Source organism: Eurytemora carolleeae, unplaced genomic scaffold, assembly GCF_000591075.1.
Source record: "Eurytemora carolleeae unplaced genomic scaffold, Eaff_2.0 scaffold201, whole genome shotgun sequence".
Lineage (NCBI taxonomy): Eukaryota > Metazoa > Arthropoda > Copepoda > Calanoida > Temoridae > Eurytemora > Eurytemora carolleeae.
In genome coordinates this window covers 235638-262320 of record NW_019396171.1, presented here as the reverse complement: position 1 = coordinate 262320, position 26683 = coordinate 235638, and the positions used below count along the sequence as shown (strand labels likewise).

The following is a 26683-nucleotide window of genomic DNA, read 5'->3' as shown; positions in this document are numbered from 1 at the left end:
CCCTTGAGACAATGCCCTTGGGAAAGTACTTAAAACATTAAGTTTGATCAAACTAGGGACTGCATAATCAAAATATTTCACAAATTGTATACAAAATACAATGATTTAATTGAAGTAAAGGCAAAATTCTGAGTAGTCATCTCTCAGTCGACAGCACCTGAAATAAGTTAAGTTAGTAACTTAAGTAACTTCAAAAAAAAGAAGTCCTTCAATTATAACTATTAATTACTACTTAACCGGGAGATTAAGGGAGGATAATTAAATTGAGGGGAAAATCACTTAGCCAAGGGCCTCCTCGACCTTTTTGGGGTTCTAAACCTCACGAGCGTAGCATTAGTAAGAAATAAGAGAATTAAAATCATAATTGAGAGTTCTAATAATTTCATTATTATTTTATCCCCCACGATTGGTTATTTCGTTGAACAGGAGATTAAATAAGTTTCACTCGACAGTTGAAAAGCTCGAAATGGGCATAACGATTGCCTGGTTCGTTGGTAAACATTAAAAGGTAAGGTTGAGGTTATTAAAAAATTTGATTTGTTTATTATAGTTAAAAAGTTAGGCTTCTTTTGAATTAATGTCATAATCATAAACATTCTATAGGGGAAGACGAACAGTTAATAAAAATAAATAATAATAATTTTGTTTGGCAAAGAGATCAAGAAAACCTATAGAACTTTCATTTTGCGGTACAAAAAAATACTCGATCTTTGAGGAGTGTCTTAAAGTCATTTTTAACTTCATAAATCGCTGACACTTTTCCCTATGGCATTGAGAACAAATAAATTAAGAAAACCCGACCTGGGACGAAATTTAATGAAATGTGGATATAAGTCACTTTGAACTACCTACCGACTGTTCAACCTCTGAATCAATAATTTAAAGTTAATAATTCCAGAGGATTTTAATCAGTGAATCGGCAGTATGTAGTTCTAAAAAGTTACCTGGTCGCTTGGGTCTCAAGAAGTTCTAGATTATCTGGATAATGATAATTAATTCCAAAGTTTTACTGGAGCATTATCCCAACCCAGACAAATCTGTCCCAAGAGGACCGGAAAATCTATTGTGGTGTCCCCAGAAGTTCAGAAGAATTACTCATAAATTCCGCAGAGGAATTATCAGGATTTGAGTTTCTTTCTGGTGATTTGAAAAGTTGCTGCAAAAAATCGAGTTCCAGTTCAAATCCGTCAACAATTGGATTCGCTGCTGCACCTTCTTCAGTTCTCTGTTATAAATAAATTTTTTATTTGTTTATAACTATATTTATCTTTATTATTTTGCTTTACCTGGATATTACTTGGGCCTTTAATCTGTAAGATAGCTTTATCATCCAATCCTTGGAGCTGTTTCAAGGAAACATCAGAAACTGGAGGAACTTAAATATACTGAGTTGACTTAAAACCTTCAAATTTATGATAACACCCCAAACAAAAAATATTTAATAATATTTTTCTCTATAAATTGTATAACGCTTAAATACACCTGAATTCTCCTCTACAGACGATTGGAGCATAGGACACTTATTCATATTTTCTTTATTAGAAACATCATTCTGTTGAACATTTGAAGATTTCTTTACAGAAATACTATTTATGGCAGTTTCTTCTAAAAGTGCTTGATCATCATGCGCGTCTGCACCAGGTTGGCTGAAATCATCTTTAGTAGTAGAAAGTTCGTCAATAGTAGCTTTGTCAGGGTGCACTTGGCTATTACTGACATCACTAGCAACATTTATTAAAGCCAGTTGTTGAGCATTTTCCTTATTTGCATTTCCTTGGTGATTTTTGTTTTCCTGACAATCTTGAGATGGTTTTTGGTGCTCTAGAATTTGAGTTTCTTCTTTGATCTGCAGTTTCTTTTTTTGGTCTGTTCTCTCAAGATTTAGTTTGCAATTATTCAATATTTCCTCAATAAAGTCAGAGTCAGCATTATCCAGCTGAATTCCATCCGAGACTTCTACATGAGTTTTAGAAAAAGATGGGTCATTCTCCCTGATATCATCTTTGACACTTTGCCCTTTCATCTTCTCCTTTTTGATGTCTCTAGTGTCAAGAAGTCCCTTGATATTCTCAGGAAGCTCCAAGATATCAGTGCTACTTACAGTTTCAAGAATACCATATCCAACTTTTACATTAGACGTTTCACGGACCCCAGCTTGATCACCATGCTGATCAATAGAAGAAATACCATGTGTAGGAAGTTGCTGAGCTGTAGTCTCCTCCGTTATCTCCCGGTTTTCTATCTCATCTAATAACTCGGGCGGAGTAACCTAATAGCATTACTTCTAAAATTCTGAAAATTTAGATTTTTTTGTCAAATTGTAAAATAAACACTAACCTGGGAGCTTCCTTCCTTCTTACCACTGGCAGATGATTTGAGATAAGTTGACCCTAAACATGAAATAAAAATAACATCTAATAAAATTTCTATAGTTTCAAAAGTAATTTCTTCAGTTTCGAAATTTTGTTTTAAGTGGGGAAAACCAACTGTGGTTTTAACAATAGTTAGAAAATGTGAAAAATTAATGTTAGTAAATTTATATATTAAAACTGTGATGACAAGTAAACACCCAATCATAAACAACTATTGGAGAACAAAAAGAGAAAATCAAAGTAAAATGTAATAGAAGATGTGAATGTAAAATACATTAAATATACAGTGAAACCCTTAATAACGAATACATCGAAAGAATTCATCAAATGTCGTATTCTTCATATTCTGATAATGGAATGTTGCAGATATTTAGTGTTTTAATTAAATGATTATATGGAAGTGGAAAAATTTAAAACTGTTCCCGCATATTCATAACTATTTAGTTTTTTTCGCAAATACTAAAATTTACGTAATATAGTATAAAACTCATTGAAAATTGTCAAGACGACATTTGATAAATTCTTCCGATGTATTCGTTATTAAGGGTTTCACGAGGGGAGGAAGGCCAACCACATCAATCTCTAGTCCGAACCACATTCTCATCATTTTCTCGTCCGAACCACATCGAAATCCTCGTCCTTTCAATATTATTTTTTTTAAGTGTCCGATCCTTGAAAATAAATACATTTTTTTAAAAATATGGCGACGTTAGGGCATAAATGAAATATCAAATTTTCCCAATTAAATTTTAGATTTGTGTAAAAATGAAAATGCTCCATAAACGATGTTCTACAAAAAAACGTCTGTAAAGAGCCCTTTCTTTCGCGGAAAATGCCGCAAAACATTCTCAAACTCGATGTAAACAACTTTTTGTAATATTTCAGCTGAATTTGGGTTAGAGATATGACTTAAAATTTTTATATGATTAAATACTGTTTGAATTCATAGGGTTGTGACCAATTAATTGTAGAAAATGATTTGAATAATATAAATTGAACATTATTTTTTCTATAATTTTAAGCATGCGGCAGGCAGTAGTGATTTCTTAGGGGGACAACAAATCTACCTTATTTGTAAATAAATCAGAAATCAATGATTATTTTGTATGGGTTGAAATGGAAAGATTAAAGACCATGTTCACGCGAATTCTTTGGTATAAATTTTTATTTGTGAAAGTTATCCAATTTGGAGGCAGAAGAGATTCAATTTTTAACCTAAATAATGTTTGACATCATTCTCGTGGATTTGAAGATTCCAACATCTCAAAATCCTTTGAAAACTTTATTCTAGTCATGTTTTATGCCCTAACGTCGCCATATTTTTAAAAAATGTATTTATTTTCAAGAATCGGACACTTAAAAAAAATAATATTGAAAGGACGAGGATTTCGATGTGGTTCAGACGAGAAAATGATGAGAATGTGGTTCGGACTAGAGATTGATGTGGTTGGCCTTCCTCCCCTCGTTTCACTGTATAAAAGGTATACCAAGTGTTCTGGAAAATCCCATTAAAGTGAAAACCTTCCAAATAGTGTGTATTTAAATAAGGGAATAAACCAAAGGAAAGGGAGAAAACAAAGTAAGGAAAAAAAGTATTATAAATATATTTAAAAGCTTACATTAGGATTTTCTGAAAGAATAAGGGGTGTTAGCATCCTTCATTCTGAAGAGACACCAAAGACAAAAAATGGTTTAAGTACAAAATAAGACCAAAGTTTATTCAATTAATAATTAAAAGTTAAGCAGAAAAAGAAAAAGAGGTGTTTTGAAAAAAAATTTCTACATTCCACAACTCATAACACCAATGATGGGAAAGACAAGGAACTACTTGTCATAAACAAAAAACAAGATCAAGGGAGCATTAAAGAAATAAAAGAAAAAAGTAGATTATGAGGTTACAATAAAATCACAGATTTATAAAATGTACGGAAGTAATCTTGGAAAATCACAACAAAGTGGAAACCATCCAGAGAAAATTGTGATTAAAAAGAGTTAAAAAAAGGAAAATGGAGAAATAGATAAAAACCAAAGCACGTGTAAAACGCTAACATAAGGGATCAGAAATGAAAAAAAAGTAAGAAGATAAACTATAAATTTTAAAGCAGGAAAAAATTAAAGGAAAATACAAGAACTTCAAAAGTATGATCTGATTGGATGAAATACCTGAACTCAAATATTACATTAACGAAATCGACATACTTTTCTTTCTGTAATTGCCTTGAGATGAGACTTTTTTTTAAGTCTTGTGATCAGGCAAAGCTTGAGATAATAAAATTAACTGAGGGAAATTTAAATACTAGGCTACCCACAAATGTTGAGACTATAGAGAAGAGTGCACAGAATTTATTTAGACTTAATTTTTACATTCAAGGTTTTCGTATTTTTATTCTCTCCTAAATTTCTTTTCAAAATTATCCAAAAGACCCTTCGAAGACTATTTCCAAATTGACTGGCCAAATTTGTCGTATTTAACGAATTTATGGTCTTCATTAAAGTCTCATCCTTTGTGGGTAACCCTTTAATTTATCAAACATCAATGGATTAGTGCTCTATGAAGGGTAAAACAATAGGAGGGTTTCAACAGATGTAAACCTAGACCCCCTTTCATTTTTCGCGGACACTTCCTTTAAAAGTACACACACCTTGCTTAGATTTAGAGAGGGATTTAAAATATGTATAGCAGTTACCACACAGATCTGTGCTTGATCTTTTCCTGAAAATAATAAACAAACTTTCTAAACGAGTAAAAAAATATCTATTGTGGTTTAATGGTTTAATTACTGTATTACTGTAAAAGTTCCATTTTTTTCTTTTTTCACCCCCCCCCACACACAAAAAAAAATTTATTTGTGCATAGAAATTGTTGAGTAAATATCAAGTAACAACCCTCCATTTAAAGAACTATAACACCACATCTGAACAATTAAAATGGAAAATCTTCATTGCAGGTTCTCCGTAAAAGTTACTTACTTCTTAATGCAGCAGAGTCAAGAAAGAAAATAAATATCTTCCTCATTAGCAAAGTGAATAAATAAATAAATAAATAAATAAATAAATAAATAAATAAATAAATAGAGTTAATTATGATAAAAATCCAAGGATTATCATTCATATAAAACAAGAGTATACATTTTAAATTTGTCATATTGGTAAAAGCATATATATGTTCATCTATTATTATTCAGTAATCTCTGGATATAAACTATAGAGGATTTCCTTAACCTCTCCGTCCTGGCTTGAACAACTGTGAACAGATTCTGTTCTCTAAGGTTATGGTTGTGGAGAGGAATATTTATCGGAATATTTAAATGGAGGCCAACCTTAAATTAAGTTAACAGCCCCATGTCCAAAATTACCTGTGTGAAAACCAGGAGGAACATTTTGTGACTTTACAGTTCCAACATTTTCTAGTTCGTCGGCCGCCACCGCTTGATGACTTATCTGAATTGGTTCATCTTTATGATAATAAGTTGTAATCTCTGTTGGTGTTTATGTCCGATCATAACTCATGAACCTCTTGACCAATTTTCCTCAAATTCTTTATTGGAGAACTTGGAGAAGCACGGAAATGTTTTTTAGCTTGTTTTAGAGAAATTAAGTACAGTGGATCAACTTTTATAGTCAACGGCGGGAGTAACTATGAAAACCCTGTGAATGGCAACGTTGGGTTCTCAAGCTAGTGAGTAATAAAAAACATTGAAATTGCGGAAAAAAAATTGGTAGGGAGTCCTTTTTTTATTTTGAATAGAATTCTTCTCAAAGTATTTCAATCCTCATACATCTTAAACAACTTGTCTCCCAATTGGGTAAAGTTTTATTTCTTAATATGTTTTAATATAATCAGTTGTAATTATTTTTTAAAATGTATTTACTTACCTTTAGAGAGTTTTAAAGCTCTGGTCTTCCTGAAATATAAAGGGTGAGTAAAAAAAAGTGTGATTAGCGGCTCCTGATGCAAAGTTGTACTTTTTTGTGCAAATCTCCTGTATGGTGTTTTTTCAATATTTTTTGGAAATTTTTAATTTTTTGGGGTACTCATACGGCCCGAAAAAAAGTCCGCGAACCTTATTTCTCTCAAAATCAAAATTTCAGAAAATCAAACATGTGTATATATATTATTTTTATCAAATTCTAAAATTTTATAAATATTGCATGACAGAATCACAGAAAATTTGCAAAACTGTTCGCAATTTTCAGTTCTGGTCTAGTTCTGTGATTCTGTGATTTATTATTTATAAAATTTTAGAATTTGATAGAAATAATATATATACACATTTTTGGCTTTTCGAAACTTTTGATTTTGAGAGAAAAAAGGTTCGGGGACTTATTTTAGGGCAAAAATTTAAATTTCCAAAAAATATTGAAAAAACACCATACAGGAGAGTTGCACAAAAAAGGCACAACTTTGGACCAGACGCCGCTAATCACACTTTTTTTGACTCACCCTGTACATTTTCAAAATATCATTTTTAACAAAAAAGTTAACAAAAAAAAGTTTCAACTTTTTCGATTATTTTGCCTTAAGAATTAATTATGTCACTTTTTAATTTTAAACTTAATTCAAAGTCGACATTACTAACTTGTTCATTGCACCTTCGTTGGGGAAATTAATAATAAAAATTGTGGTAAATTCATGTTTTTGATACTTTTCTCAAAAAAGGTCTTAAAATTTTGAGAAATAAAAAATATTTTACAGGTAAAAAACTATATTTGATGTTGACCTTTGAACCGTATCTGCATCATCACACTATGTTAGAAACAATTTGAAACAAAATTGCAGTAAACAAATCTTTCTTCAATTAAATGAGGGTTTTCCAACAAAGTTTAAAAATAAATAATGTACACTAATTCTTTACTAATGTATATTGTATAGGCCAAGAACTACACCGAAAGCATACTGAACATTTGATTATTAAACTGGGTTTTATCAAAAATCATTAAAACGTGTAATTCAATCTAACTGAGCAACAGGTAGAAAACATATCATCCATTTTGGGGTTTATTAACAATTTATTCCAACATGCTGATTTTTTCAAGAAAAATAAATGCATTTAAGGAAAAAGAACAAAGATAAACCAAGAACTGGATATTTCAAGTCAAAGTATATTTATTGAAGCTTATTATTGGGCATACTAAGCTTCAATAAATATATTTGGTTAATTTGCTTATTTGTTTTTATACCAAAAAAATAAGGCCCAAAACTAAAGATGGAACTTAGTAAAATATGTGTTCAATATATATTATGAACTTACTCTTCAGAGTTGTGAGAAGATAGCGAGATACTGGATGCAGGGAGAACTTTTCCACATGCTGAACACTTACTCTTCACACTGGGATAAGTAATTCATTTAAAGGAACTTATTCTACAGCAAATGTCCAGACCCCCCCTCCCGCCCCACTCAAAAAAAATGAACTAGGTTTTCTATGAAAAATGAGTAAAAAATTTTTTTTGATCTAAATGAATATGTTGGTTTTGAGCATTGAGCAATAAAGGCGGTTACCAGAAAATAAAGGAAGGCAGAGGATGTATATTTTCTTGAAATATAAATGATTTTTTCCCGTTTTTTTCCCCGTTCAATTCGGGAAAAAAATGATTTTAGGGGAAAATAATAAAATTCTGAAAAGAAATATTTATAAGAACTAAACAAACTTGCAATCTTCAAAAAACATAGAATTTGTGGCGGCTATGAAAGTCGTCTTTCCTTGAAGAACTTCTCGCGGCAAGGAGAAGAATAGGGGAGTTTCTAGAAGCCACGAGATATATATATTTTTCTAACTTTGTAACTTTATATTTAAAATATAGTTAGTCGTTATCTAAATCCTCGTCTTATGCTATCCGCCAAATTGGTGACCCCGGACTAGTGAATACGTTTCTTTATAAGTCCAAAGTTAAACAACCCACCGCGTTGTATTTTTCCACCTAAAACTCAGTGTTTTGAGTTAGTGTCCTGTTTTGCTCGCTAGTATTATTTTCGGCTGAAAAGTGAACCAGCCTCCCTGTTTTCTCCACAGGCTATCACAGTAAGCGAAAACCTAGCTCAACAGTGCTTTCTTTTTCAGCGTCACGATGCCTGGAGATCCAGCTTTGAGCACAGGCGCGTCAAGCCAGTTGGATTCCTCTCCCAGCCAGCTCTATGCAGTTGCTCTGAAACTGCCTGTTTTCTGGCCTGACAGCTGCGAATCCTGGTTCATCAACGCTGAGTCCCAGTTCCACCTTTGGTGTTAGACAGACAGGACAAATTCTTCCGCATCCAGATTGGTTCAAAACAGGACGTAGTTTCTGTAGATCGTCTTAAACCTGTTTTCAGCGATACTCCGGTGACTCCCGCGGTTCCTCCGCCTCGAGGAAGACCCAGACTAAAGCCCAAATCCTTTCCTTCAGTTCCTCCGCCTTCTTCCGCCATCAAGTTACTATAACTAAAAGTATATAGCCAATAGGACTCTTTAAAATATACAATATAAAGGTAGGAAGCTTGAAAAGCACTTACCCTTCCCCAGTTTTAGGATCAACAGCATCCTCCTCATCACTTTCTAAACATTATACAGACTGTAAGCGTAATTTCAAGTGCCTTTTTACAATGGTACCATTGAAACCTTATAATCTGATCAAAAAATTGGAAGATATTATTATTATTATTATTATTAAAGGACAACCCATAATTCAATGAAATAGGGGTCGGCGCTCCTAGCCGCAGAAACGTATCCATGGGCTGACCGAACTGGTCACCCTAGGGAGAAGACTTATACTAGGTGGTCTGCAGAAGACAGCTCCTTTTCAGGAGACTCTCTAAAAACCAGGCGGCCTGCCCAAGACATCTCCATTTCTGGAGACTCTCTGAAAAGTCTTAGAAATCACAAATGCAAATTAGCAATTTAAAGTAAAGTTCATACTTGATCAGTCAAGGCTTTAAAGGGTACCATTGCAAATCGGGCATTGTCATCTTAGCATAAAAGGGCAAATTACAATAAATTACAAAAAGAAGAAGATTATAATCAGATAAATAGGTGCAAACTTTGCGCTGAAAAGCACCTTGTAAGAAATTATGTAATAATTTACCAATAATGTAGACAATTTTCCCTCCTTCTTTGATACAATCATCGCACAATCCTTCCTAAAAATAGCTGTATTTAAAATCTTTTTATTGATGTTTTGAGTTAAAAAATGTCGCACCTGGCAAGCACTAGAATTCGTCTGTTCTACTGGTGTCTTAGAAAGGCCATTTATCCCAACAACTGAGACCTAGAGATGAATTTTTAATGTCTTAAAGAGACTGTCCACATTTGAAGACCTACAAGCATACATGCTATTTAAGAATTTTTATTTTCAATCGAGGTTCTCTCTTAAAATGACTTGGGGTTTAATGCAGTTAAGACAATATAGAAATTTGAGATAATTGTTATAAGAAAAATTACAATAACTTTCATCATTGTAAATCGAATAAAATTGTGAAACATGCATGTAACACCTTAAATTGTGGGTCACTTGAAATTAGGGCGACAGTCTTTTAAAAGCTTTTGAATGTAAAATGAAGAAAAAGGAAATTAATTTTACCTAAAATTTAACTTTAACAAAATCATGCGTTCTATGAACAAAACAGGGGAAAATGTTTCCTAAATTTTCTTGTTNTGTTAGGAATGTTTGTATAGGTAAGCTGAATTAGGAGGAAAAGACAGATATTTAGAGGAAATTAATAAATTTGGTTGAATTCAATTGTAATTTTTTCTTGAAAATATATACCCCTGGAACAAACAAAAAGGACCTTGAGTGCCTCTGAATTGGCTGGATTTGGCCAAGCCTTGAGGTTCAGCATAGTGTTACCACCAAGGTTACTGCTGACAGTGGTGGAAGAAGCAACCTGCTTCCTTGCTGCGTCAGAATAATTCTAGAATAATTAAGGATTTTAACAGGATAACTGATAACTATGGATAATGTCAAATAAGGGGTAAAAATTTTCTCCGAGAAAATGTTTCCTCTCCCTTTCATAAAAATTATATTTTGTTTTTCTTCTGCTTTATTGGGAAATGTATTACCTGGTTATATTTTGGTATTTGAATCTTTGGAACTGGTCTGTTCTGATTATAATTTTTTAATGCTTGCTGATATGCCTTAAAAAATTGATGCTTTAAGAAAAATATGAACCATATAACGTTATGTATACTACATTGATTAGGACTGTAAGGTAGAAATATTTAAAAATTTGATATTAAAAAATCAACCTAATTAATTTAAATTAAATGATTGATTGATTGACTAATTTCTTTAATGGCATGTTTTTATTCTTGAAAATATATTTTTGTTGGGAAACTGTTCAACTAACTTTAATAACATTAATTTTTCATTTTCCCATAAATCTCAATCCAATAAATAAATCCACCTGTCAAAATCTATACCCTTACGTAAAAGTTAACCATTACACACTACGAGTAAGATAAGTCATTAATACAATTCTTTTAGCTCTTACAAGCAATAAACTTTTTTAACATATTTTATGAATTTATACATTCAAAAAAATGAAATAAAAAACAAAAAGTCAATTATGTGAAAATTCCTTTTTTGCTATAAAAAAATCTTCATCGAGGTGTGAAAAATAAAAAAGATGAAAAACACTTCTACTGAGTGAATTAATTTATACCAGTACCTGACAATAAAGAATAGGATCCTGATAAACAGGGAAAGGTATAAGGGCTCCTGGCTCCATCATCTAATCAAAACTATTTTTAACCCTTTTATCTTGGTTTGCAGTGGTATAACAAGTTTATCAGAAAGAAATGTTCTTGTTAATCAGAAATGTTCAAGCCTTTTTAAAGATGTTCTTTTATTAATTTCAGTTTACAAATAGGTTGCTAAATTTACGAAGGAACATTACACTGGTCCCAAACTAAGCCTCAAATGAATCAGAGCTGAAAACTATATAATTGTGTACATCAAGATCAATGCTTGATCTCCTCTTTTTGTTAAATCTTATTTATTTTGACTGTAAGTTTGTTTCCTGGAAACTATCTAAAAGTCAACCAATCAGACTCAGAGTGTTGATTGTAGAAATACGACCAGTCAATCAGCTGCCAAGAAATTAGCACAATTTAATGAAAACTCTCATTGGTCCGAATCCAATATGAATATCCAAACAGAGGGAAAACAAGCTTATCAAGCAGAATTCAGAAGTGTCCACAGTAGATATTCAGCGCCACCCCACTCAGAGATCCTATATCTAGGTTCTCATCGTTGCTGTTCTTTTATCCTCCTCTCTCTTCACCTCCAGGATGGCACTGCTAGTCTTTATACTATTGTGATCTTTGTCTTGTCTATGTTCTTTCATCTCTTTTAAGTCTTATCTCTAGCGGTGTTCTTGTTCCAGATATATACCAAGAAGAAGATCCTAAGGCCTTCCTGTGTTACTATCATATTATCTTCTGGATCCTGGTTCCCCTGGATCCTCGTACTCTCTCTCTTTTTCTCCTGTGGCTCGTCCTGCGCGTCCTCAAGCTCCTCCTGCTAGAGCTAGACCAGGCGGCTCCTCTCCTCCTTGCTTCCTGTGTTCCTATCCTAGAAGCGGCCAGGCAACCTTTGCCTGGACTGAACTAGGAGGACTCTCTTGACCGAAGCCGATACCACAGGTGTGTCACTTGCGCAGATTAAGCAATGGGTATTAATGGGTAATTAATTTTTAAGTTTTTAACACAGAGCATACATTTATTAAGGTTCTCTTGGACCAAGTACTTGTATTAATTCTAACATGCTTAATTTACTGCTGTGCAAATATACTTTAGTACTCCCTCACCTCCTCCTTACCTTTTTCCTGATTTATCATCATTCTTATGTTTAAAATGTACAATGTACGTTGTTTTTATCTGCAATTCTCATTTGTTTTTAGTGGGCCAACCAATTAAACTACATAGTAAATTGTGAATTTTTTTATTTGTATTATCTCGTGCTTTGTAGTTGAATAAAAATATGAAAAATATGAAATGAATTGTTTTTTAACGTTTGTTCTTTATTTGATTACAACTATTTTATACATCACAAAAATGCACCTGGAAGGGGGAATAGTGTTTGTATGTTGGATAACTTGCCAGATTTCCATATTTAAAAACAGGATCTGCTAAAAAATAAATATTTTACCACCTTTTGACCAGCATCAACAACCAATGATTCCCCTAACAGAAGGACGTTCACTGTCATTAAGTTAATTAACCTCTCTTGAGACAATTAAGTAAAATAACAACCCACTCTGCAAAGTTTTGGTAAAAATTCACGCATTTGCATCTCAAAAGATATTAAAACAACTAATTTTTAGAGAAATTAAAAATTATACTTAACCACGGGTTCCCTTGACCAATTTTGCCTACTAAACACCCAGAGCGCAGCAGCTAAATTGGTCTTGTGAACCCTTGGTAAAGTAAAATTCCATTAACTTTCCTGTAAAGTATTTGTAAATAATTAGTATATAAAATCATCAGTTTGTTATATTTTAAAGCTTTCTAACAAAACAGTACCATTTTGAACAGGGCCAGGCTGAATTGGTGGATCTTTGGAAAATGTTGGCTTTAGTCCATTTTGAAGTTGAATCCCTCGAGTAGGTGGTACATTCGATGCCCAGGGTAGGAGGCTTGGGATCCCTGCTTTAGGGTCAACTTTCTTTGAGTTCATGGTAACCTGGCTAACTGATGTACTATTAGAAGGTACTGATCTGAAACATTAAATACAAGCTGATATTCTTACAAAAATTAGAACAAGAGAAAATAAATTTGAACCTTGAAATGGACAGATTTTTTTCTGCACTACTTCTTAGAAGACTGAGATGAGGGTTATAACCTAGTAATCAAGAGTATGCATCTTCCATCAAATGTTGTAATCATTGATATTTCTTTAAATCAAGAAAATCAAAACTTTGTTTAGCAGTACTTAGAATCCAGTACAAAATTTTATTTCCATGGATTCAAATCTACAAAAAAAAATTTTTTTTAAATGTTTTGAATATTTCAAACACTTTTGTGATTAACGTCAGAATGAAGAGTCACATTTTCCTTTCGGTAGAATCCTTAAGTATCCATTTGCTTGTCTGCTTCGCTCTCGCAGCTGCTTCAATCTTTTGCTTAACCTCTGTTTCAACTGAGTGTCCTTCAATTACAAATAATATTACTGTTTTCGGAATGTAAAAAAATGTATTATATTCATATACTTTAAGTCCAATTAAGTCGACATGCTTCCTTCTGTAGATTAATGATCAATAATTATAAAACTTACCTGAATTACATGTCCTTGGTTTAGCATGGTGATCTGAATAGAATGTTTTTATCAGCCTTTGTTGGGTGCTGTATATCAAATATTAATATGACTCATTTTACCTTTAATTCATTCAGTTTTGGTGTTATGCTTTTGCTTGGCATGCCATAGGTACGCTTCACTAAAAACGAATAGAACTAAAGGGACTGTAAGCGTAATTTAAAGTGACCCTTCATGCAAAGATGTTTTCCAGAACTAAAAAGTGTTTAATTCTGATAATTTTTCCAAGGCTTCTTTTGTGCAAGAAATCCACCAATTAATTTCACAGAGAACCACAACTTGAAAATTAACAGTTTAAAGAAACAAAAACATGGATATCTAATTAACCTTGATCAGACGAGGTTTTTGCAAATCGGGCATTGCCATCTTAGCATGGAGGGTCATTTGAAATTAAGCTTTTAGCCCCTTTAAAACTAGTGTTCAAAAACATTTGATCTTTAAAATCTTAAAACCTGTGCTGCATCTTTTTGAAGCAGCATTGGTAGCTGTAGCAGGCAGGTTGATAGAGTTAGTTACCAGGGATCCTCTTTAAAACATAACAATACTTATATTAATTGTTGAGAGTTATTTTCCTGCAAACCAAGGCAAAAAAGTAAAATTTTAGCTTAGTGCAAATAGATTGTTAAGTACAATAGATGGCAACGTACAGCTGTATTCTTGCATAACAAGTTTCAACTCAGTATTGTGTCCGACAAAATTATTAATAATAGTTGATAGTTTTAGAATAAAGAGCTTTTATTATAGTTAAAAAATAGCAATTTTATGTGTTATTTATTTTTCTGTTTTTACACTTTTATTTAAACTTGAAAATCATGTCAAATAATGTGAGAAAATTTAGTTTTCTTTGTTATATTTGACACTTGTGACGTCGTGTATAAATGATCCATTTCTCTGTTGCCACCTATTGTACTTGATAATCTATTTGGTTTAGTGGGCATTGAAACTAGATGGAATTTGTTTCCAAAATTGCAAAACAATACTTAATGTTGGGCAGAGTTCAGTTTAAATTTGTGCAAATGGATTATCTTCAAATTTAAATCAGATTAAATTTAATGAATAAAAAATACACCAATGAAGTGATTCCATAACAAAACAAGATTTGATACAAATCTTCCTACATTTACCAACATGTTTGTAAACAGTAATGGATTTACATCAAAGTACTTTGTTTATCCCTAATTGGAGTATTTTGTTGGACAATAGGAGGCCTGACTGAAATCAAAGAGGTTGCATTTGGAAGTGGTGTATGCTTTATCACAGAACTACAAATAATTTAAAGTTAAGGTTTGGTGGATAGGTATTAAGGGTAAAGGGTTTGTTTAGATTCTACTGTGGCATATTAGGATTAAATAATGTAAACAAAAATATTTGACAAATTTCTTCAGCACTTCCATCCTTTCTTACTCTGAAATACCTAGATTTTTTACAATTTTTTCAATGTCTTAAGACAACATTAGTTCCTGAGCTGTTCTATTATGTCACAGTAAAACATTATCAAGCCCCATCACCATATCCTTGGTTATAATTTCATTGTAGGTCAATAAGCTCCCAAAATCCCATAAATATTAATTTGAACAAATTTATATCGAAGGTCATTTAAAAGATTCTATATTAAAGTTAACTTTTAATTATTCCTGGACATAGGTGCAGAATTCGACCTGCTGTAGACCTTGGCACACTTGATCACCTCGCTATGAGTCTTTGAGCCTTGATTAAGCTGGTTCCCAAAACGAGGGTCAACTCGAACCAGGCTTTGAATATTTTTCCCTTTAGGAAATATTTCAAAATTTAGTAAGTATGCTGCCAAAATGTTTCACCCTTTATCTACAGGACAGTGTTTTTCTGTTTTAATTTAAAAAAAAAATTAAGCCATTTTTATGCTTTTCTTGGTTGTAAAGGTTTATAAATTCCACGATAAAAAGCTTTAGGACTCTTAAACAGAGTTAAATAATAAATTTTTATTCAAAATTTTACAAAACATTTTTCCTAGTTTTGGAATTTGGAAAGCTTTTGGAACCTCCTCTGTTTCAGTAGGGTCAAGACTTCTTTCATAAGCTGGAACTGCCTTTACAACGCATGAAAAAATATTTCAACTAAATAAGGCAGAGGGTTGCCGGGAGGGGTGGTTACCTGATAACATTTGTGTTATCAGGGAGTTGTAATATATAGATAGATAGATATCACCCGGAATAATGTTAATTGATTGATTGATGACTTCAAATTTTCTTTGCCCTTAGAAATAGTTTGCGACATTCAACATTGGAAACCTGATTTTAGCAAAAATAATTTACGAAAAATTAATCACAAAATAATCTTAGCCCTGCATTTCCAAAAAGTGGTCTGCCTTTTTTGTGCTTACATAAATACCGGAGATATGAAAACTTTTGTTCAGAATGAGAGATTTTCATGGTTTTATTTAATAAGTTAAAATTTTAACAAAATACTTAATATCTCTGCTATTTTAGAGAGCAAAAAAATGGCATATCACATTTTGGATATGTTAGGATTAGGACTATTTTTTTATCAAAAATTTTGCGAAAATCAGGTTATCTGTAATGAATGTCGAAAGATAATTCTAAGGTCAAAGACAGCTATGAAAATATCAATCAGTTTATACTATTCCAGGTTATTTAGAATATCACTTAAAGTGAATAGTATGAATTTTAATAAACTAGCCTTAGAGGGCGCTTCGCATCCATCTTCTAAATTAGTTGTGAACATGTTCTCTTTGTGTACATCGTAAAACAAAACAAAAATAATTTGCGGATTTTCACATCCAAAATTTTCAAAAATTTAATGAAGATCGAATTTTGATGGAGACAAATATTTGAAATTTTGATCATTCATAAACCTTCCCTGTGGTCATGTGAGGTCCCACAAAAAATTTGGGCCCGATCGGTTCAGCCGATTTGACGTTTATTTGATACAAACAAACAAACAAACAAACACCAAAACAGACAAACAGACAGACAAGCCAAATTTATATATAGAAGTGAAAAAAGTAAAAGATTCGGTGCAAAATGTATCAGTGTTATTGGGTCTAATATTTTTCAAATATACAGACTATGTCTGGACATTTATATCCTTACCCTTTAAAATTAAGATTATAGAATTTTCTGTACTCACTTTAACTTCTATATTGTCAAAGACACAATTCTGCTCTTTATTGGATGAATAAAAGCAATTTAAAAAAGACAAGAGTTTTGTCCAAACTGATTGAGTTACTGCACATCTGCAATCCTTCTTTTTTACAAAATTATGTATTACCTTGCACAGAGTGAAGAATTTTAGACGATTTCTATTGAATTGATGAAACCCTTCACCAGATATATATTTTAAATGTCAAGTGCCAAAATTATTTACAGTTTTCCAAATCTACCGCTCTTATAATTTATGGTCTAATTTTAAGGATTTCCTGATAATTTTTTAAAGGATTTTTATTGTTTTGCTTTGTTACATTTTCTAAAATTCATAATGTAGCAAACATTTAAGTTCATTAATTCCATTTGAATGGATAATCAAAGTCCTAAAACAGTGAATCAATACATTTTTTTTGATGGGTTTACTTAAAATTCGAATGTCAAACTCTTACCTTAAATACTGCAGTCCCATCAAATCTAAACAAGATTAAAATTCTTTTCATTTAAAATACAATTACAATAGATGGGGAACGTAGAATTTGTACAGTCACAGTAAAGCTGTTTTCTTACGTCACTAGTGTCTATTCAGTTTTTGTGTCCGACAAAAGTATTAATAAGTGATAATAAAGTGCTTTTCTTAAAGTAAAATAAGTACAATTTTGTGTTCTTTATTTTCCGTTTTTACACTTTTTTATTTGATCTTGGAAAACATGTCAACTAATGGGAAAAAATGTTGTGTTCCTTGTTTTATTTAACACTTCTCACGTCATGTATAGTTAGTCCATTTCTCTGTTGTCACCTTTTGTAATTGATAATCTATTTGGTAGTTTATACAATACACTTAATTTACCGTTTCTTTTGACCGCCCTCATTATTGTTAGTGTCAATTGAAGGCTCAGTGGTCTTTGGTGCATCATTACACTCCTCTTTTCTCAGATCACTGTTTATCTTAATTAAGAGTAGAAATGCAACAATAGAAATGCTTAAGCTAGATACAAGGTGTCTTTTGAAATATGACAGTTGAAAGACTTAAAGGTCGTCTTTAGTCTTGAAAACAACTTTGCGACATTAATTTATCAAACTACATTTAACATGTATGATTATTGAAACAAAATTTGGTATGCCCTTTGTTTGCTTTCAAATTTCAATATTTCTGGAAATATTCAGAATTTAGTTCAGATATCAATTTATTAAATAAAACTAAAATTGTTCAATCTAAACAAAAATCTTTATATCTCCAGTAATTTACAAAAGCACAGCAGACCACGTTACAATTTTACTCCTTATATTTGGTTGACAAATGAATGTCGCAAATTATTATTTGAAGATGCCCTTCAAGTCCCCTTTTAACTGTCATGTTTTTTTGGACACTCTTTAGAGTAATGACTATTTTTTAAAGCCCCAAAAATATTGTGACTCTGTTAAAGAATTTTATCACTGATAACTATATAAAGATGATTGAACTTCTTCTCTTATGAACTCTTGGCCAAATTACTTCGTGCTAATAATTAATTCCCACCTCTAGTATCAGTAATAAGTTTTTAAGCCACATTTAATTTGGCCTTTGATAAATCTCTACCTGCTGTTGCTCTTGCTTATCCTTCCGCGTATCAATTTCATCAAATATTTCATCCAACAAACTAAAGCAAAACTAAAAAACTGCAAAAAATGTTCTTAAGAGAAATATTTTAGTTAGTTTAAATGAATTTTAAGGTTTATGCTTTAGATTCCTGATTGGGTCTTCATTTCTTTCAGCCTTAATAATATACAAAAATTTATCACTTTGGCAAAAATTTCAAATCAAGATTTTTAGCGTCATCTGAAATTTCCCTTATTTTTTTTTATCTAAAATGGCACGGGGTATGTTTCAACGCCAGTCAGGCTCGTCATTCAACAAAAATCTGAATTTGAGTTTATCTAATAACTATATTTTTGAATATTTTCCTGATTGCAGAAAAGGTCTGGATCGTTTCCAAAAAGGGACTAAAAAAATAGGACTATAATTATTATCATCTTGATAACTTTATTTTAATTTAAGCTAAAAGGGCCAATGTCAGTGAGAAGTAGACAGAGGATAGGGTCTAATTTAGCTGTCTTTTTCTTAAGAATGTAATAAAACATAATTATAAAAAAAGGAACTTTGTAGCTGTGCACAATTCAATTTTAGGATCATATTGAATACTGATAAAAAATGTATTTTTTAGTCATTGTATTAGATAAAATTAAAATTCAATTTTCTTTCTTCAAAGATCAAAAACAACCATCTAAGCTTCTGTCTACTGTAATGTGTTATAAGACACCCTTATCTTGAAGTAATTGTCTGGAACGTTTAAAACAATAAAAAGTGGCAGAGCCACAACAAAGGTAATCAATATTTACCATTCCACTCCCCCATATGCGCATAGGATTAGTTTTGAATATCAAATGAACTTTTTGAAAAGACAATTTTTTTTAAAAGTTGAATTTGCTGAATGGAAACCAGTTAACAAAAAAAATTGAATTCAAACATTTCCCTAATTTAAGCGAAAAAAATTATTTCTTAAAAAAGCAGCTATTTGGACTATATCAATTATTTTTTAAAATATCGAAATAAAACAAAAGGACAGTATTAACCGGCTCCAGGAGCACCAATATCGAAATTTTATAAAGATTTGTATACTTTTATCATGACTTTTATGGATATTTAAAATGCTTTTATAATTATTGTGGTCACAGAAAAGACCTGAGCCTAAATTTGGTAAAAAAAATTTTTTTTAACCATATCCCAAATTCTTTCCTTAACAAGATCATCTGAAGATTCTTCTTGAAAACCAAGAAAATTAACAGATTCAGACTAAAATGATTACAACTGATGCATTTCCTCAATAAGTTAACATAAAATTATTAAATTAAAAAAATAAAATGATCATCTATAGCTGATTTTGGTTGAAATCTTGTCTTGCATTAAAAAAAATATATACTTAAATATTCAAATATCAAAAGATAAAATTATTAGTATAAGGATGTGAAAATTGTCTTGCAAAATCAAGAATGATTTTGATATTCTTTTTGTAAGTTTTATGTTATGATATTTAGTAAGTAATGATTTCAAATTAAAATACCCCTGAGAAAGTGTGGAACTTAAAAATCATGAACCCCTCTAATCTGAAAAATAAGTGTAATTACATTTTACAAGAATGTGTCAACAATTGCATTCCTTTTATCAAGTTGTTTTCCAATGAAGAAAACCAAAAAATAAATTAATGAAAGTGTTGATAATAATGATTTAAAAATTGCTTAATGATCAGTCATAATGTGTGCGTCCCTTCCAGGTCTCTGCAGAACAAATGACCTGCCCATTACCCTGAGAACATTGCTGTGCAGAATCTAAATTAAACTATTGAAAGAAGATGAACTAATAATAATACTAGTTGCAGTCAACCCTTAATGCATATTGATTAGGCGTGAGCACCCTTGAAGTTACGAATTAACTCAGTTATGAGCGATGTGTGAATTAAGACGCGGGAGTCAATCACATAACGATATGTCCTGGGTCCTTCTGTTAACTTTGTTGCGAATCTTAAGATCAAGCAAAGATCTCCATATTGTGTACTAGATATTTATATTTGTGGTGTAATTTAATTCCACTTCAATATCTCATGTCTGGTCATACCCCGCACAGATAACTTTAATTTAGGGATCAAACATTTCTAGTTTAAAAGTGCTCACATCAGATATCAAAATCAAGCATTCAAGATTAATGGTAGTCCACCCAAAAATTCCAACCTCAGTAGGTATAAACAACATTTAGAAAGAATAATTTACAGTAGTACAGTATAATTTAACATTAAGGGCATGAATTTTTTATCCCTTGATTTTGAAACACACCACTATAGTGCTTAGGATCCATTTAATTCTGTAGTGCCACTATAGTGCTTAATTTTAAAGAAGAACCTGATCCTGGATCCGCACTATGAAAAAATGGACCCGGATCCAGGTCTTGATCATTTCTTTCACATTTACTGATTTTTTTAATATAGCAGAATTGTCAAATTGTTTTTTTCTTTTTTTCGCTTATTTTTATGCTAAAAATTGATGAGATCAGGAATTTTTTGTAGTCTCTCTTTCATTAATAGTTCAGATTTGGGTTTTGAGTGTAAAACAAGGTTTTTTTTTCAGTTTTTGGTTGATATTTTGCCCCTTAGATCCGGATCCAAGAAGCCAAAATCTTGCGGATCCTAAGCACTGTTACTTACAATTCAAATTAAATCTTTAGTTTTACATCCTACTCACCTTGGTAATACGAGAAGTTGTCTTCCAAAACACTGAACAATTAAATTCTTCATATTTACTTCAAAATTATTTACATTTACTATAATGTCTAGCATTTAGAAATATAGAAAAAAGATGTTTGCCAAAAGCACTCAAAGTCCAATTGTCCACAAAGAAAAATAAGTGGACTACTGCTTCTTAAGATTAATGGAAATAAATGGAAAATTTATATTGATTATCAAAGATGTCATATTTATTTCTTCATTGCAAAGAGGATGATATTTTAGGGATATTATTGAAGCAAAGAATTGAGATTTTGATTTTGTACATTGTGCAACTTACAAAACATTATTAAGTATATCATTGCATTTAAAGGAACTCTAAGCGTATTTTCAAGTGACATATTTATTCATTGTTTCTTATAAACGAAAAATGCGCAACTCACCTCTGCACAGATGAAAATAAACAGTTAAAAAAACATGTCTATCCAATTCATACTTGATCAATGTCAATCGTACATTTCTCTTTGTGCATGCAGGGTCACTTGAAATTACGCTTACAGTCCCTTTAGTTATAAAATCAATGAACTAATTTCCTGTTTATGTGAGGATTAACACAGTTGTCCTCAAGAAACTGATCCAATCCATGCTGAAAACTATCAGAAAACTCTATATTCTAATCAATTCACACAATCAGCTTATCTATACATATAAAGTTGTAATCTCTGATGTTCTGTTTGGATGTCCGATCATAACTCCGGAACATCTAGACCAACTTGCCTCAAATTTTGACTGGGGAACTCGTGAGAACCAAAGGAGGTATGTTCTTAAATTGGTTTGGGATTATAAGCTTAGTAAATCAATTTTGATAGGGAAATTTTAGTTTCCCAGAAAAATGGACTAAGTGCGGGTTAACGGCGCTCGTTACTATGAGTAACCTGGGGAAGCTAGATTACAAGCCAGTCCTAAATAAATGGCCAACAATTTGATTAGGGAAAAGGTAATTATTAAGTTTAAGGATGAATGTCAAACTTTAACCTTAAGATAATAAGTTGGACATAGTTAAAAAAAATATTTTTTAATCATTCAGGGAGGTTTGGCTTTCAGGATTCCCCGCAAGCTTAAAAGAATAAAAGTGTAGTTTGTTATCATATCGGATCAGTAACATTTTGCCTAGTATTCATTCACCTATTTCTCATTCAATGAGTACACATTCGCCTAGTACTTTTTAACTTACAGGGGGGTTTTGGCTTTCAGGATGCCCCGCAAGCTTAAAAGAATTAAAGTGTAGTTTGTACCAGTAATCATATCAAGCTTAAGATGAGGTCGTATTAGTGTCATTTGTTTACATTCCACCTTTTAGTTTTATACCATTTTATTTCTTTCTTTACCCATCTCTTCTAACTAGGCTTCCAATGTGCTTCGCTATTTTTTCTAGTAACAACTTAAGCTATTGTTTTAAGCTGTTGCTTTTCAAGCCACAATTTTATCAGTGTGCTCTGCAATATTTTGCGATTTTTTGTTGTTTAAATTGATGAATTAAAAAAATATTTTTGTTAATATTTTCCCTGGCAAAATGTTGCCATTTTGAACGCCAATAACCCATGCCTGGGGTCATGTAGGCTACCAAAAGTTGTTTAGACTGGACAAGTCAAATTTATAAATAGTTTTTAAAAAGCAAACACAGCTTGTAGTTAACACAATGTGCACATTTAATAGCGAAGGCTTTGCTTTGTTTTTATTTTCTGTCCGAGTCGACACATTTGTATTATAGAAAACTTGTGGATAAAACATTAAAAACAGAGTAAAATTTGTAAACTTGTAAACTGTAAGTCAGAAAACCCAGAATATAAAAAAAAACGGATACAAAGGGGATGGTGGAGTTGGCACATTTGATGTAGGGGGGGGGGGGGGCACTGCCTTCATTTTTGGTTCAAATCTTTCAATTTTTTGGAATTAGTGATCGAAATTCCTAAAATAAAATAAAATTGAATTTTAATGATCTCTAGTGACCTCTAATGACCTAAATTAAAATGTTTAAACTATGGCTTTATGCATATCAATTAAAAGCTAGGAACCCCAAGAATACAGTAGCAGCAACTAATTATTATATTTATATATCTTTATATTTATTTATATTTATATAATTATCATATATATAGATATTCTTATTTCCTGGCAGACTGTTGTTGGAGTCAAAGAAAGACTGGCAGGAAACTAAATAAAGGAATTGACTCTTTGCCACAAACTAAAATTTTCTAATCCATATATCTTTGAAACCTGATAAAAAAACCTTAGATATTTCAAACTAAGTTTATTTGATCAGAACAGAACAGAATTTAAAGTTTGAAATATCTAAGGTCTATGAAACTAGGTTGCAAAACTATTGAGATTAGAAAATCAGAGTTTGTGTCAAAGACTCAAATAAATCAAATCAAATAAAATCAGAATTTTAGGGACATCCTTCTAACCAGTGTTTCGGATCCATATCATTTTGATTCGGATCCGGATCCGGATCCGCATCCGTGATGATGGATCCGGATCCGAGGTAACTTTTGATTCTGTGAATCGGATTTTCCCTATTAAATGTTATGCAAGGTTATAATTTATAAAATGTCGTCATTAATTTACTATTATATAAATGTAAACATTAAATTATTTAAGATAATTTTGAAAAATTTTCGTCATGTAAAATGTAAATAATACATTTTACGAACCATTTTGATTTATTTATTCCATGGTTTTGGTTAATTTTTGGCGCTACCCGGATCCATATCAACGTTTCCTGATACGGATCCGGATCCGGATCCGACCAAATGATACGGATCCGACCGGATCCGGATCCGAAACACTGCCTCTAACCACAGCAATTAAAAAAATTGTCAAAATTGGAGATTCCCTAAAAACCTTAGATTTTGGGGAATTCTCCAAATGCCTGAGAATATGGGGAATTCCCCAAATGCCTGGGAATCTGGGGAAACCTTAATTTGGTCTAAAATGTATAAGATAAAGTCGTTTTTCTGACTTAAAAAGTGTTAATTTATGTGAACATTCACCATAACAGAGATCCCGCAAAAGAAATTTGTCAGTTTGAAGAAACGAAAATATCAGCATCTAATTCATCAGATAAAGCTTTTACGGGTAGTTGTAAATCGGCATTGCCATCTTTACATGAAAGATCACTAAAAATTTCGCTTGCAGTCCCAATTTTTAGGTACTTTCAAGTACCTTACCTGATGATTCCTGGTGTGTAAGTATATCAGAAAAGAGATCATCATTGCTCATATCTTGATTCTATCTGAAACCTCAACAAATTTAAGATTTAAGATACATTAAAAAATGACATATCGAATGTGAAACGTCTTCATAACAGCCTATGTCTCCCATACCAAGTTGTTTTCAACGCTAAATTTGTGTGTCTTTGATTTAAAGATTTAAATGCTTACTGCACACTGGACATTACACAGTATCCAGCAGCGAGAAAAAAAATTTCAAAATAACTTTTCCAGAGGTACAAAATTTATCTGAATTACATGGTATTTTTTCTGTTCCAAAAAGTGCCATTCAAGGGTCATGTTAAATGAGCGTTTTTTCGATATTAAGTAATAAAATCAAATATTAGGAAATCATTCGGTAAACCTTGAACAGTTATTAATTCTCGTCATATCATTCGGATTTAGTAAAGTAAATAAGGTTACTTTGCACTGATAATAGGGAACACAATCAGGGTTTTAAAGAGTTATTTCTTAAAGAAGTCTCTATTTGCTGGCATTTGTGAAGTGCGTTCAGTTTGTTGATCTCGGGCTGTTTTTTATTGTCAAATTTCAAGAAAAGAAATATTTTTTGGTTATCAGANTTTTTTTGTTTAAAATCTTCCAACTTTTGGCTGCACGCCTAAATTGTGTTTTATCTTTTAGATTTCTTAAATTTCAAATAAAAATGCCCTTTATGAAAATTTAGAATTCTCAAATTTACAAATCTTGAGATTTAGAAAAAGACAGATTTTTTCTTCATATTTTCCCCCTAAATTCATATTTTTCAATTTCAAGAAAAGTTAATTTTTCAGTTCCAGAATTTTTTTTTTGGGAATCAGTTTTAACCAAAAAATCAAAAAAAACGCCTTAATATCTTAAAACATTTCAGTACAGGAAGAAAAATTAAAGATCTTAGTTTTACTTAATACTTCAGATTTACGCTTTAAACAAATATATTTTTGTTCCTTTTTTTGCCATAGATACCAACATTTTTCTAGAAGAAATTATATTTTTGAAGCTATGCCAATGTGTTCATGACATAAGAAAAAAGTTAATTATCTACATTTTCTTAAGGAAATGTACTTTTCAGGCAATTAAAAATAAATTAAAATAATAATTGGAAATCTTACAGACAGGTGCAGAAATATGACGTTATGATTGCTATCTCGACAATTATCGTAATTGAGATTTTTAGCACAAATTTTACTAAGATAAATGTTCATAATAGAAATGACAAGTACAAAATTCTGAAAGGAATAAAATATAATAGATTCATCATCAGAAAGACCCAGAATTAACTAATTTTTTACAATTCATTTTTAAATTAAAAATTTTTAACAAAATTTTAATAGAAATAACTTATGATTAATTAGACGACTTTCAAGTTGAATTTTTCAAATTTTTCAAAAATAAAACAAGACATTCGTGTATTTGTTCCCTTTGGCCGGCCAAACGGCTGAACCGAATGGGCTGAACATATTTTCCATCTACTCCGGACTTCCCCGGGGGTGACAAAGCCTAAAAAAATTGAAACGTTTTCCTTTAAAATAAGTTTTTTTAAATTCCAAGGGCGCTTGAGTTTGTGATTAATAAAATTAATAAAACGACGGGCAACGCCGGGCACTCGAGTTTGTGAATAATAAAACTAATAAAACGATAATCACAAAATAGCCCTAGTCTTGCCAATTCCAAAATGTGATCTACCTTCATTGTGTGTTTAACTGTTAATTAATTTCGGGTCTTTCTGGATATGACTGTGGTTGGTTATGAATTCTGGGGTAGCTGGCTTGTATTCGTCTATGGAAGATTTCTAGAAGATCGTAAATACATGAATTCTTTAACATAAGATACAAACAATTGATTGAAGAATAAGAAGGGTATCACAAAATGGGGAGATAGGGGGCGGTCAGGGTACTTTAAAAACGTTATTCTCTTAAAAAAAAAATGGGATGAGATGAATTGAAATTATTGTTGTTAAAACTTTTTTGAAAAAGCTTGTTTTGTTAACATTTAAAGTTTGTCTGGAAGACAAAATTAAGTTTCTGAAATTATAAGAGAAAATAAAATAATTATTCGGTAATTTTCTTGAAGGAATTTAGGGTTTTACATTTATTTATTTGATCAGAAAGTGAACTGAAACATACCAACTCATGGTTTTCTTGCTTATATAATAACTATTCTAAAACGAAATTAGTTTAAACTTTGTGACATAATCTACAAGTGTTTTTTTTTGGGAGAAATAACATAAAGAATAATAAACTCTTAAAGGTGACTTAACATAAAACTGTGACAAAACTTGAGTCTCTGTATCACAATAAAAATAAGAAAACTTATAACATAATCACGACTTTTAAAATCACTCCAAGAGAAAAAAAATTGAAAA

General features: G+C 31.5%; 1 protein-coding gene across 1 annotated transcript; it reads right to left on the bottom strand.

The window, feature by feature from the left end:
* Positions 1-10: 10 nt before the first annotated feature.
* LOC111697105 (uncharacterized) lies at positions 11-21718 on the bottom strand. The gene is made up of 34 exons (XM_023466995.1): positions 21643-21718; positions 21069-21100; positions 20101-20162; positions 19573-19629; positions 18741-18779; positions 18527-18552; positions 18376-18436; positions 17647-17744; positions 17249-17273; positions 15643-15721; positions 15291-15423; positions 14832-14918; positions 14109-14182; positions 13719-13777; positions 13618-13650; positions 13398-13491; positions 13125-13185; positions 12867-13060; positions 12405-12472; positions 11012-11074; positions 10404-10478; positions 10133-10255; positions 9544-9612; positions 9430-9484; positions 8861-8903; positions 7625-7702; positions 6249-6277; positions 5729-5813; positions 5015-5085; positions 2338-2390; positions 1483-2269; positions 1287-1375; positions 945-1225; positions 11-157 (listed from the first exon to the last, which is right to left on the bottom strand). The coding sequence occupies exons 11-33, from the start codon at positions 15296-15298 to the stop codon at positions 1061-1063; spliced, it is 2463 nt and encodes an 820-aa protein (XP_023322763.1). The 5' UTR covers positions 15299-15423; positions 15643-15721; positions 17249-17273; positions 17647-17744; positions 18376-18436; positions 18527-18552; positions 18741-18779; positions 19573-19629; positions 20101-20162; positions 21069-21100; positions 21643-21718; the 3' UTR covers positions 11-157; positions 945-1060.
* Between the last annotated feature and the right edge of the window lie 4965 nt (positions 21719-26683).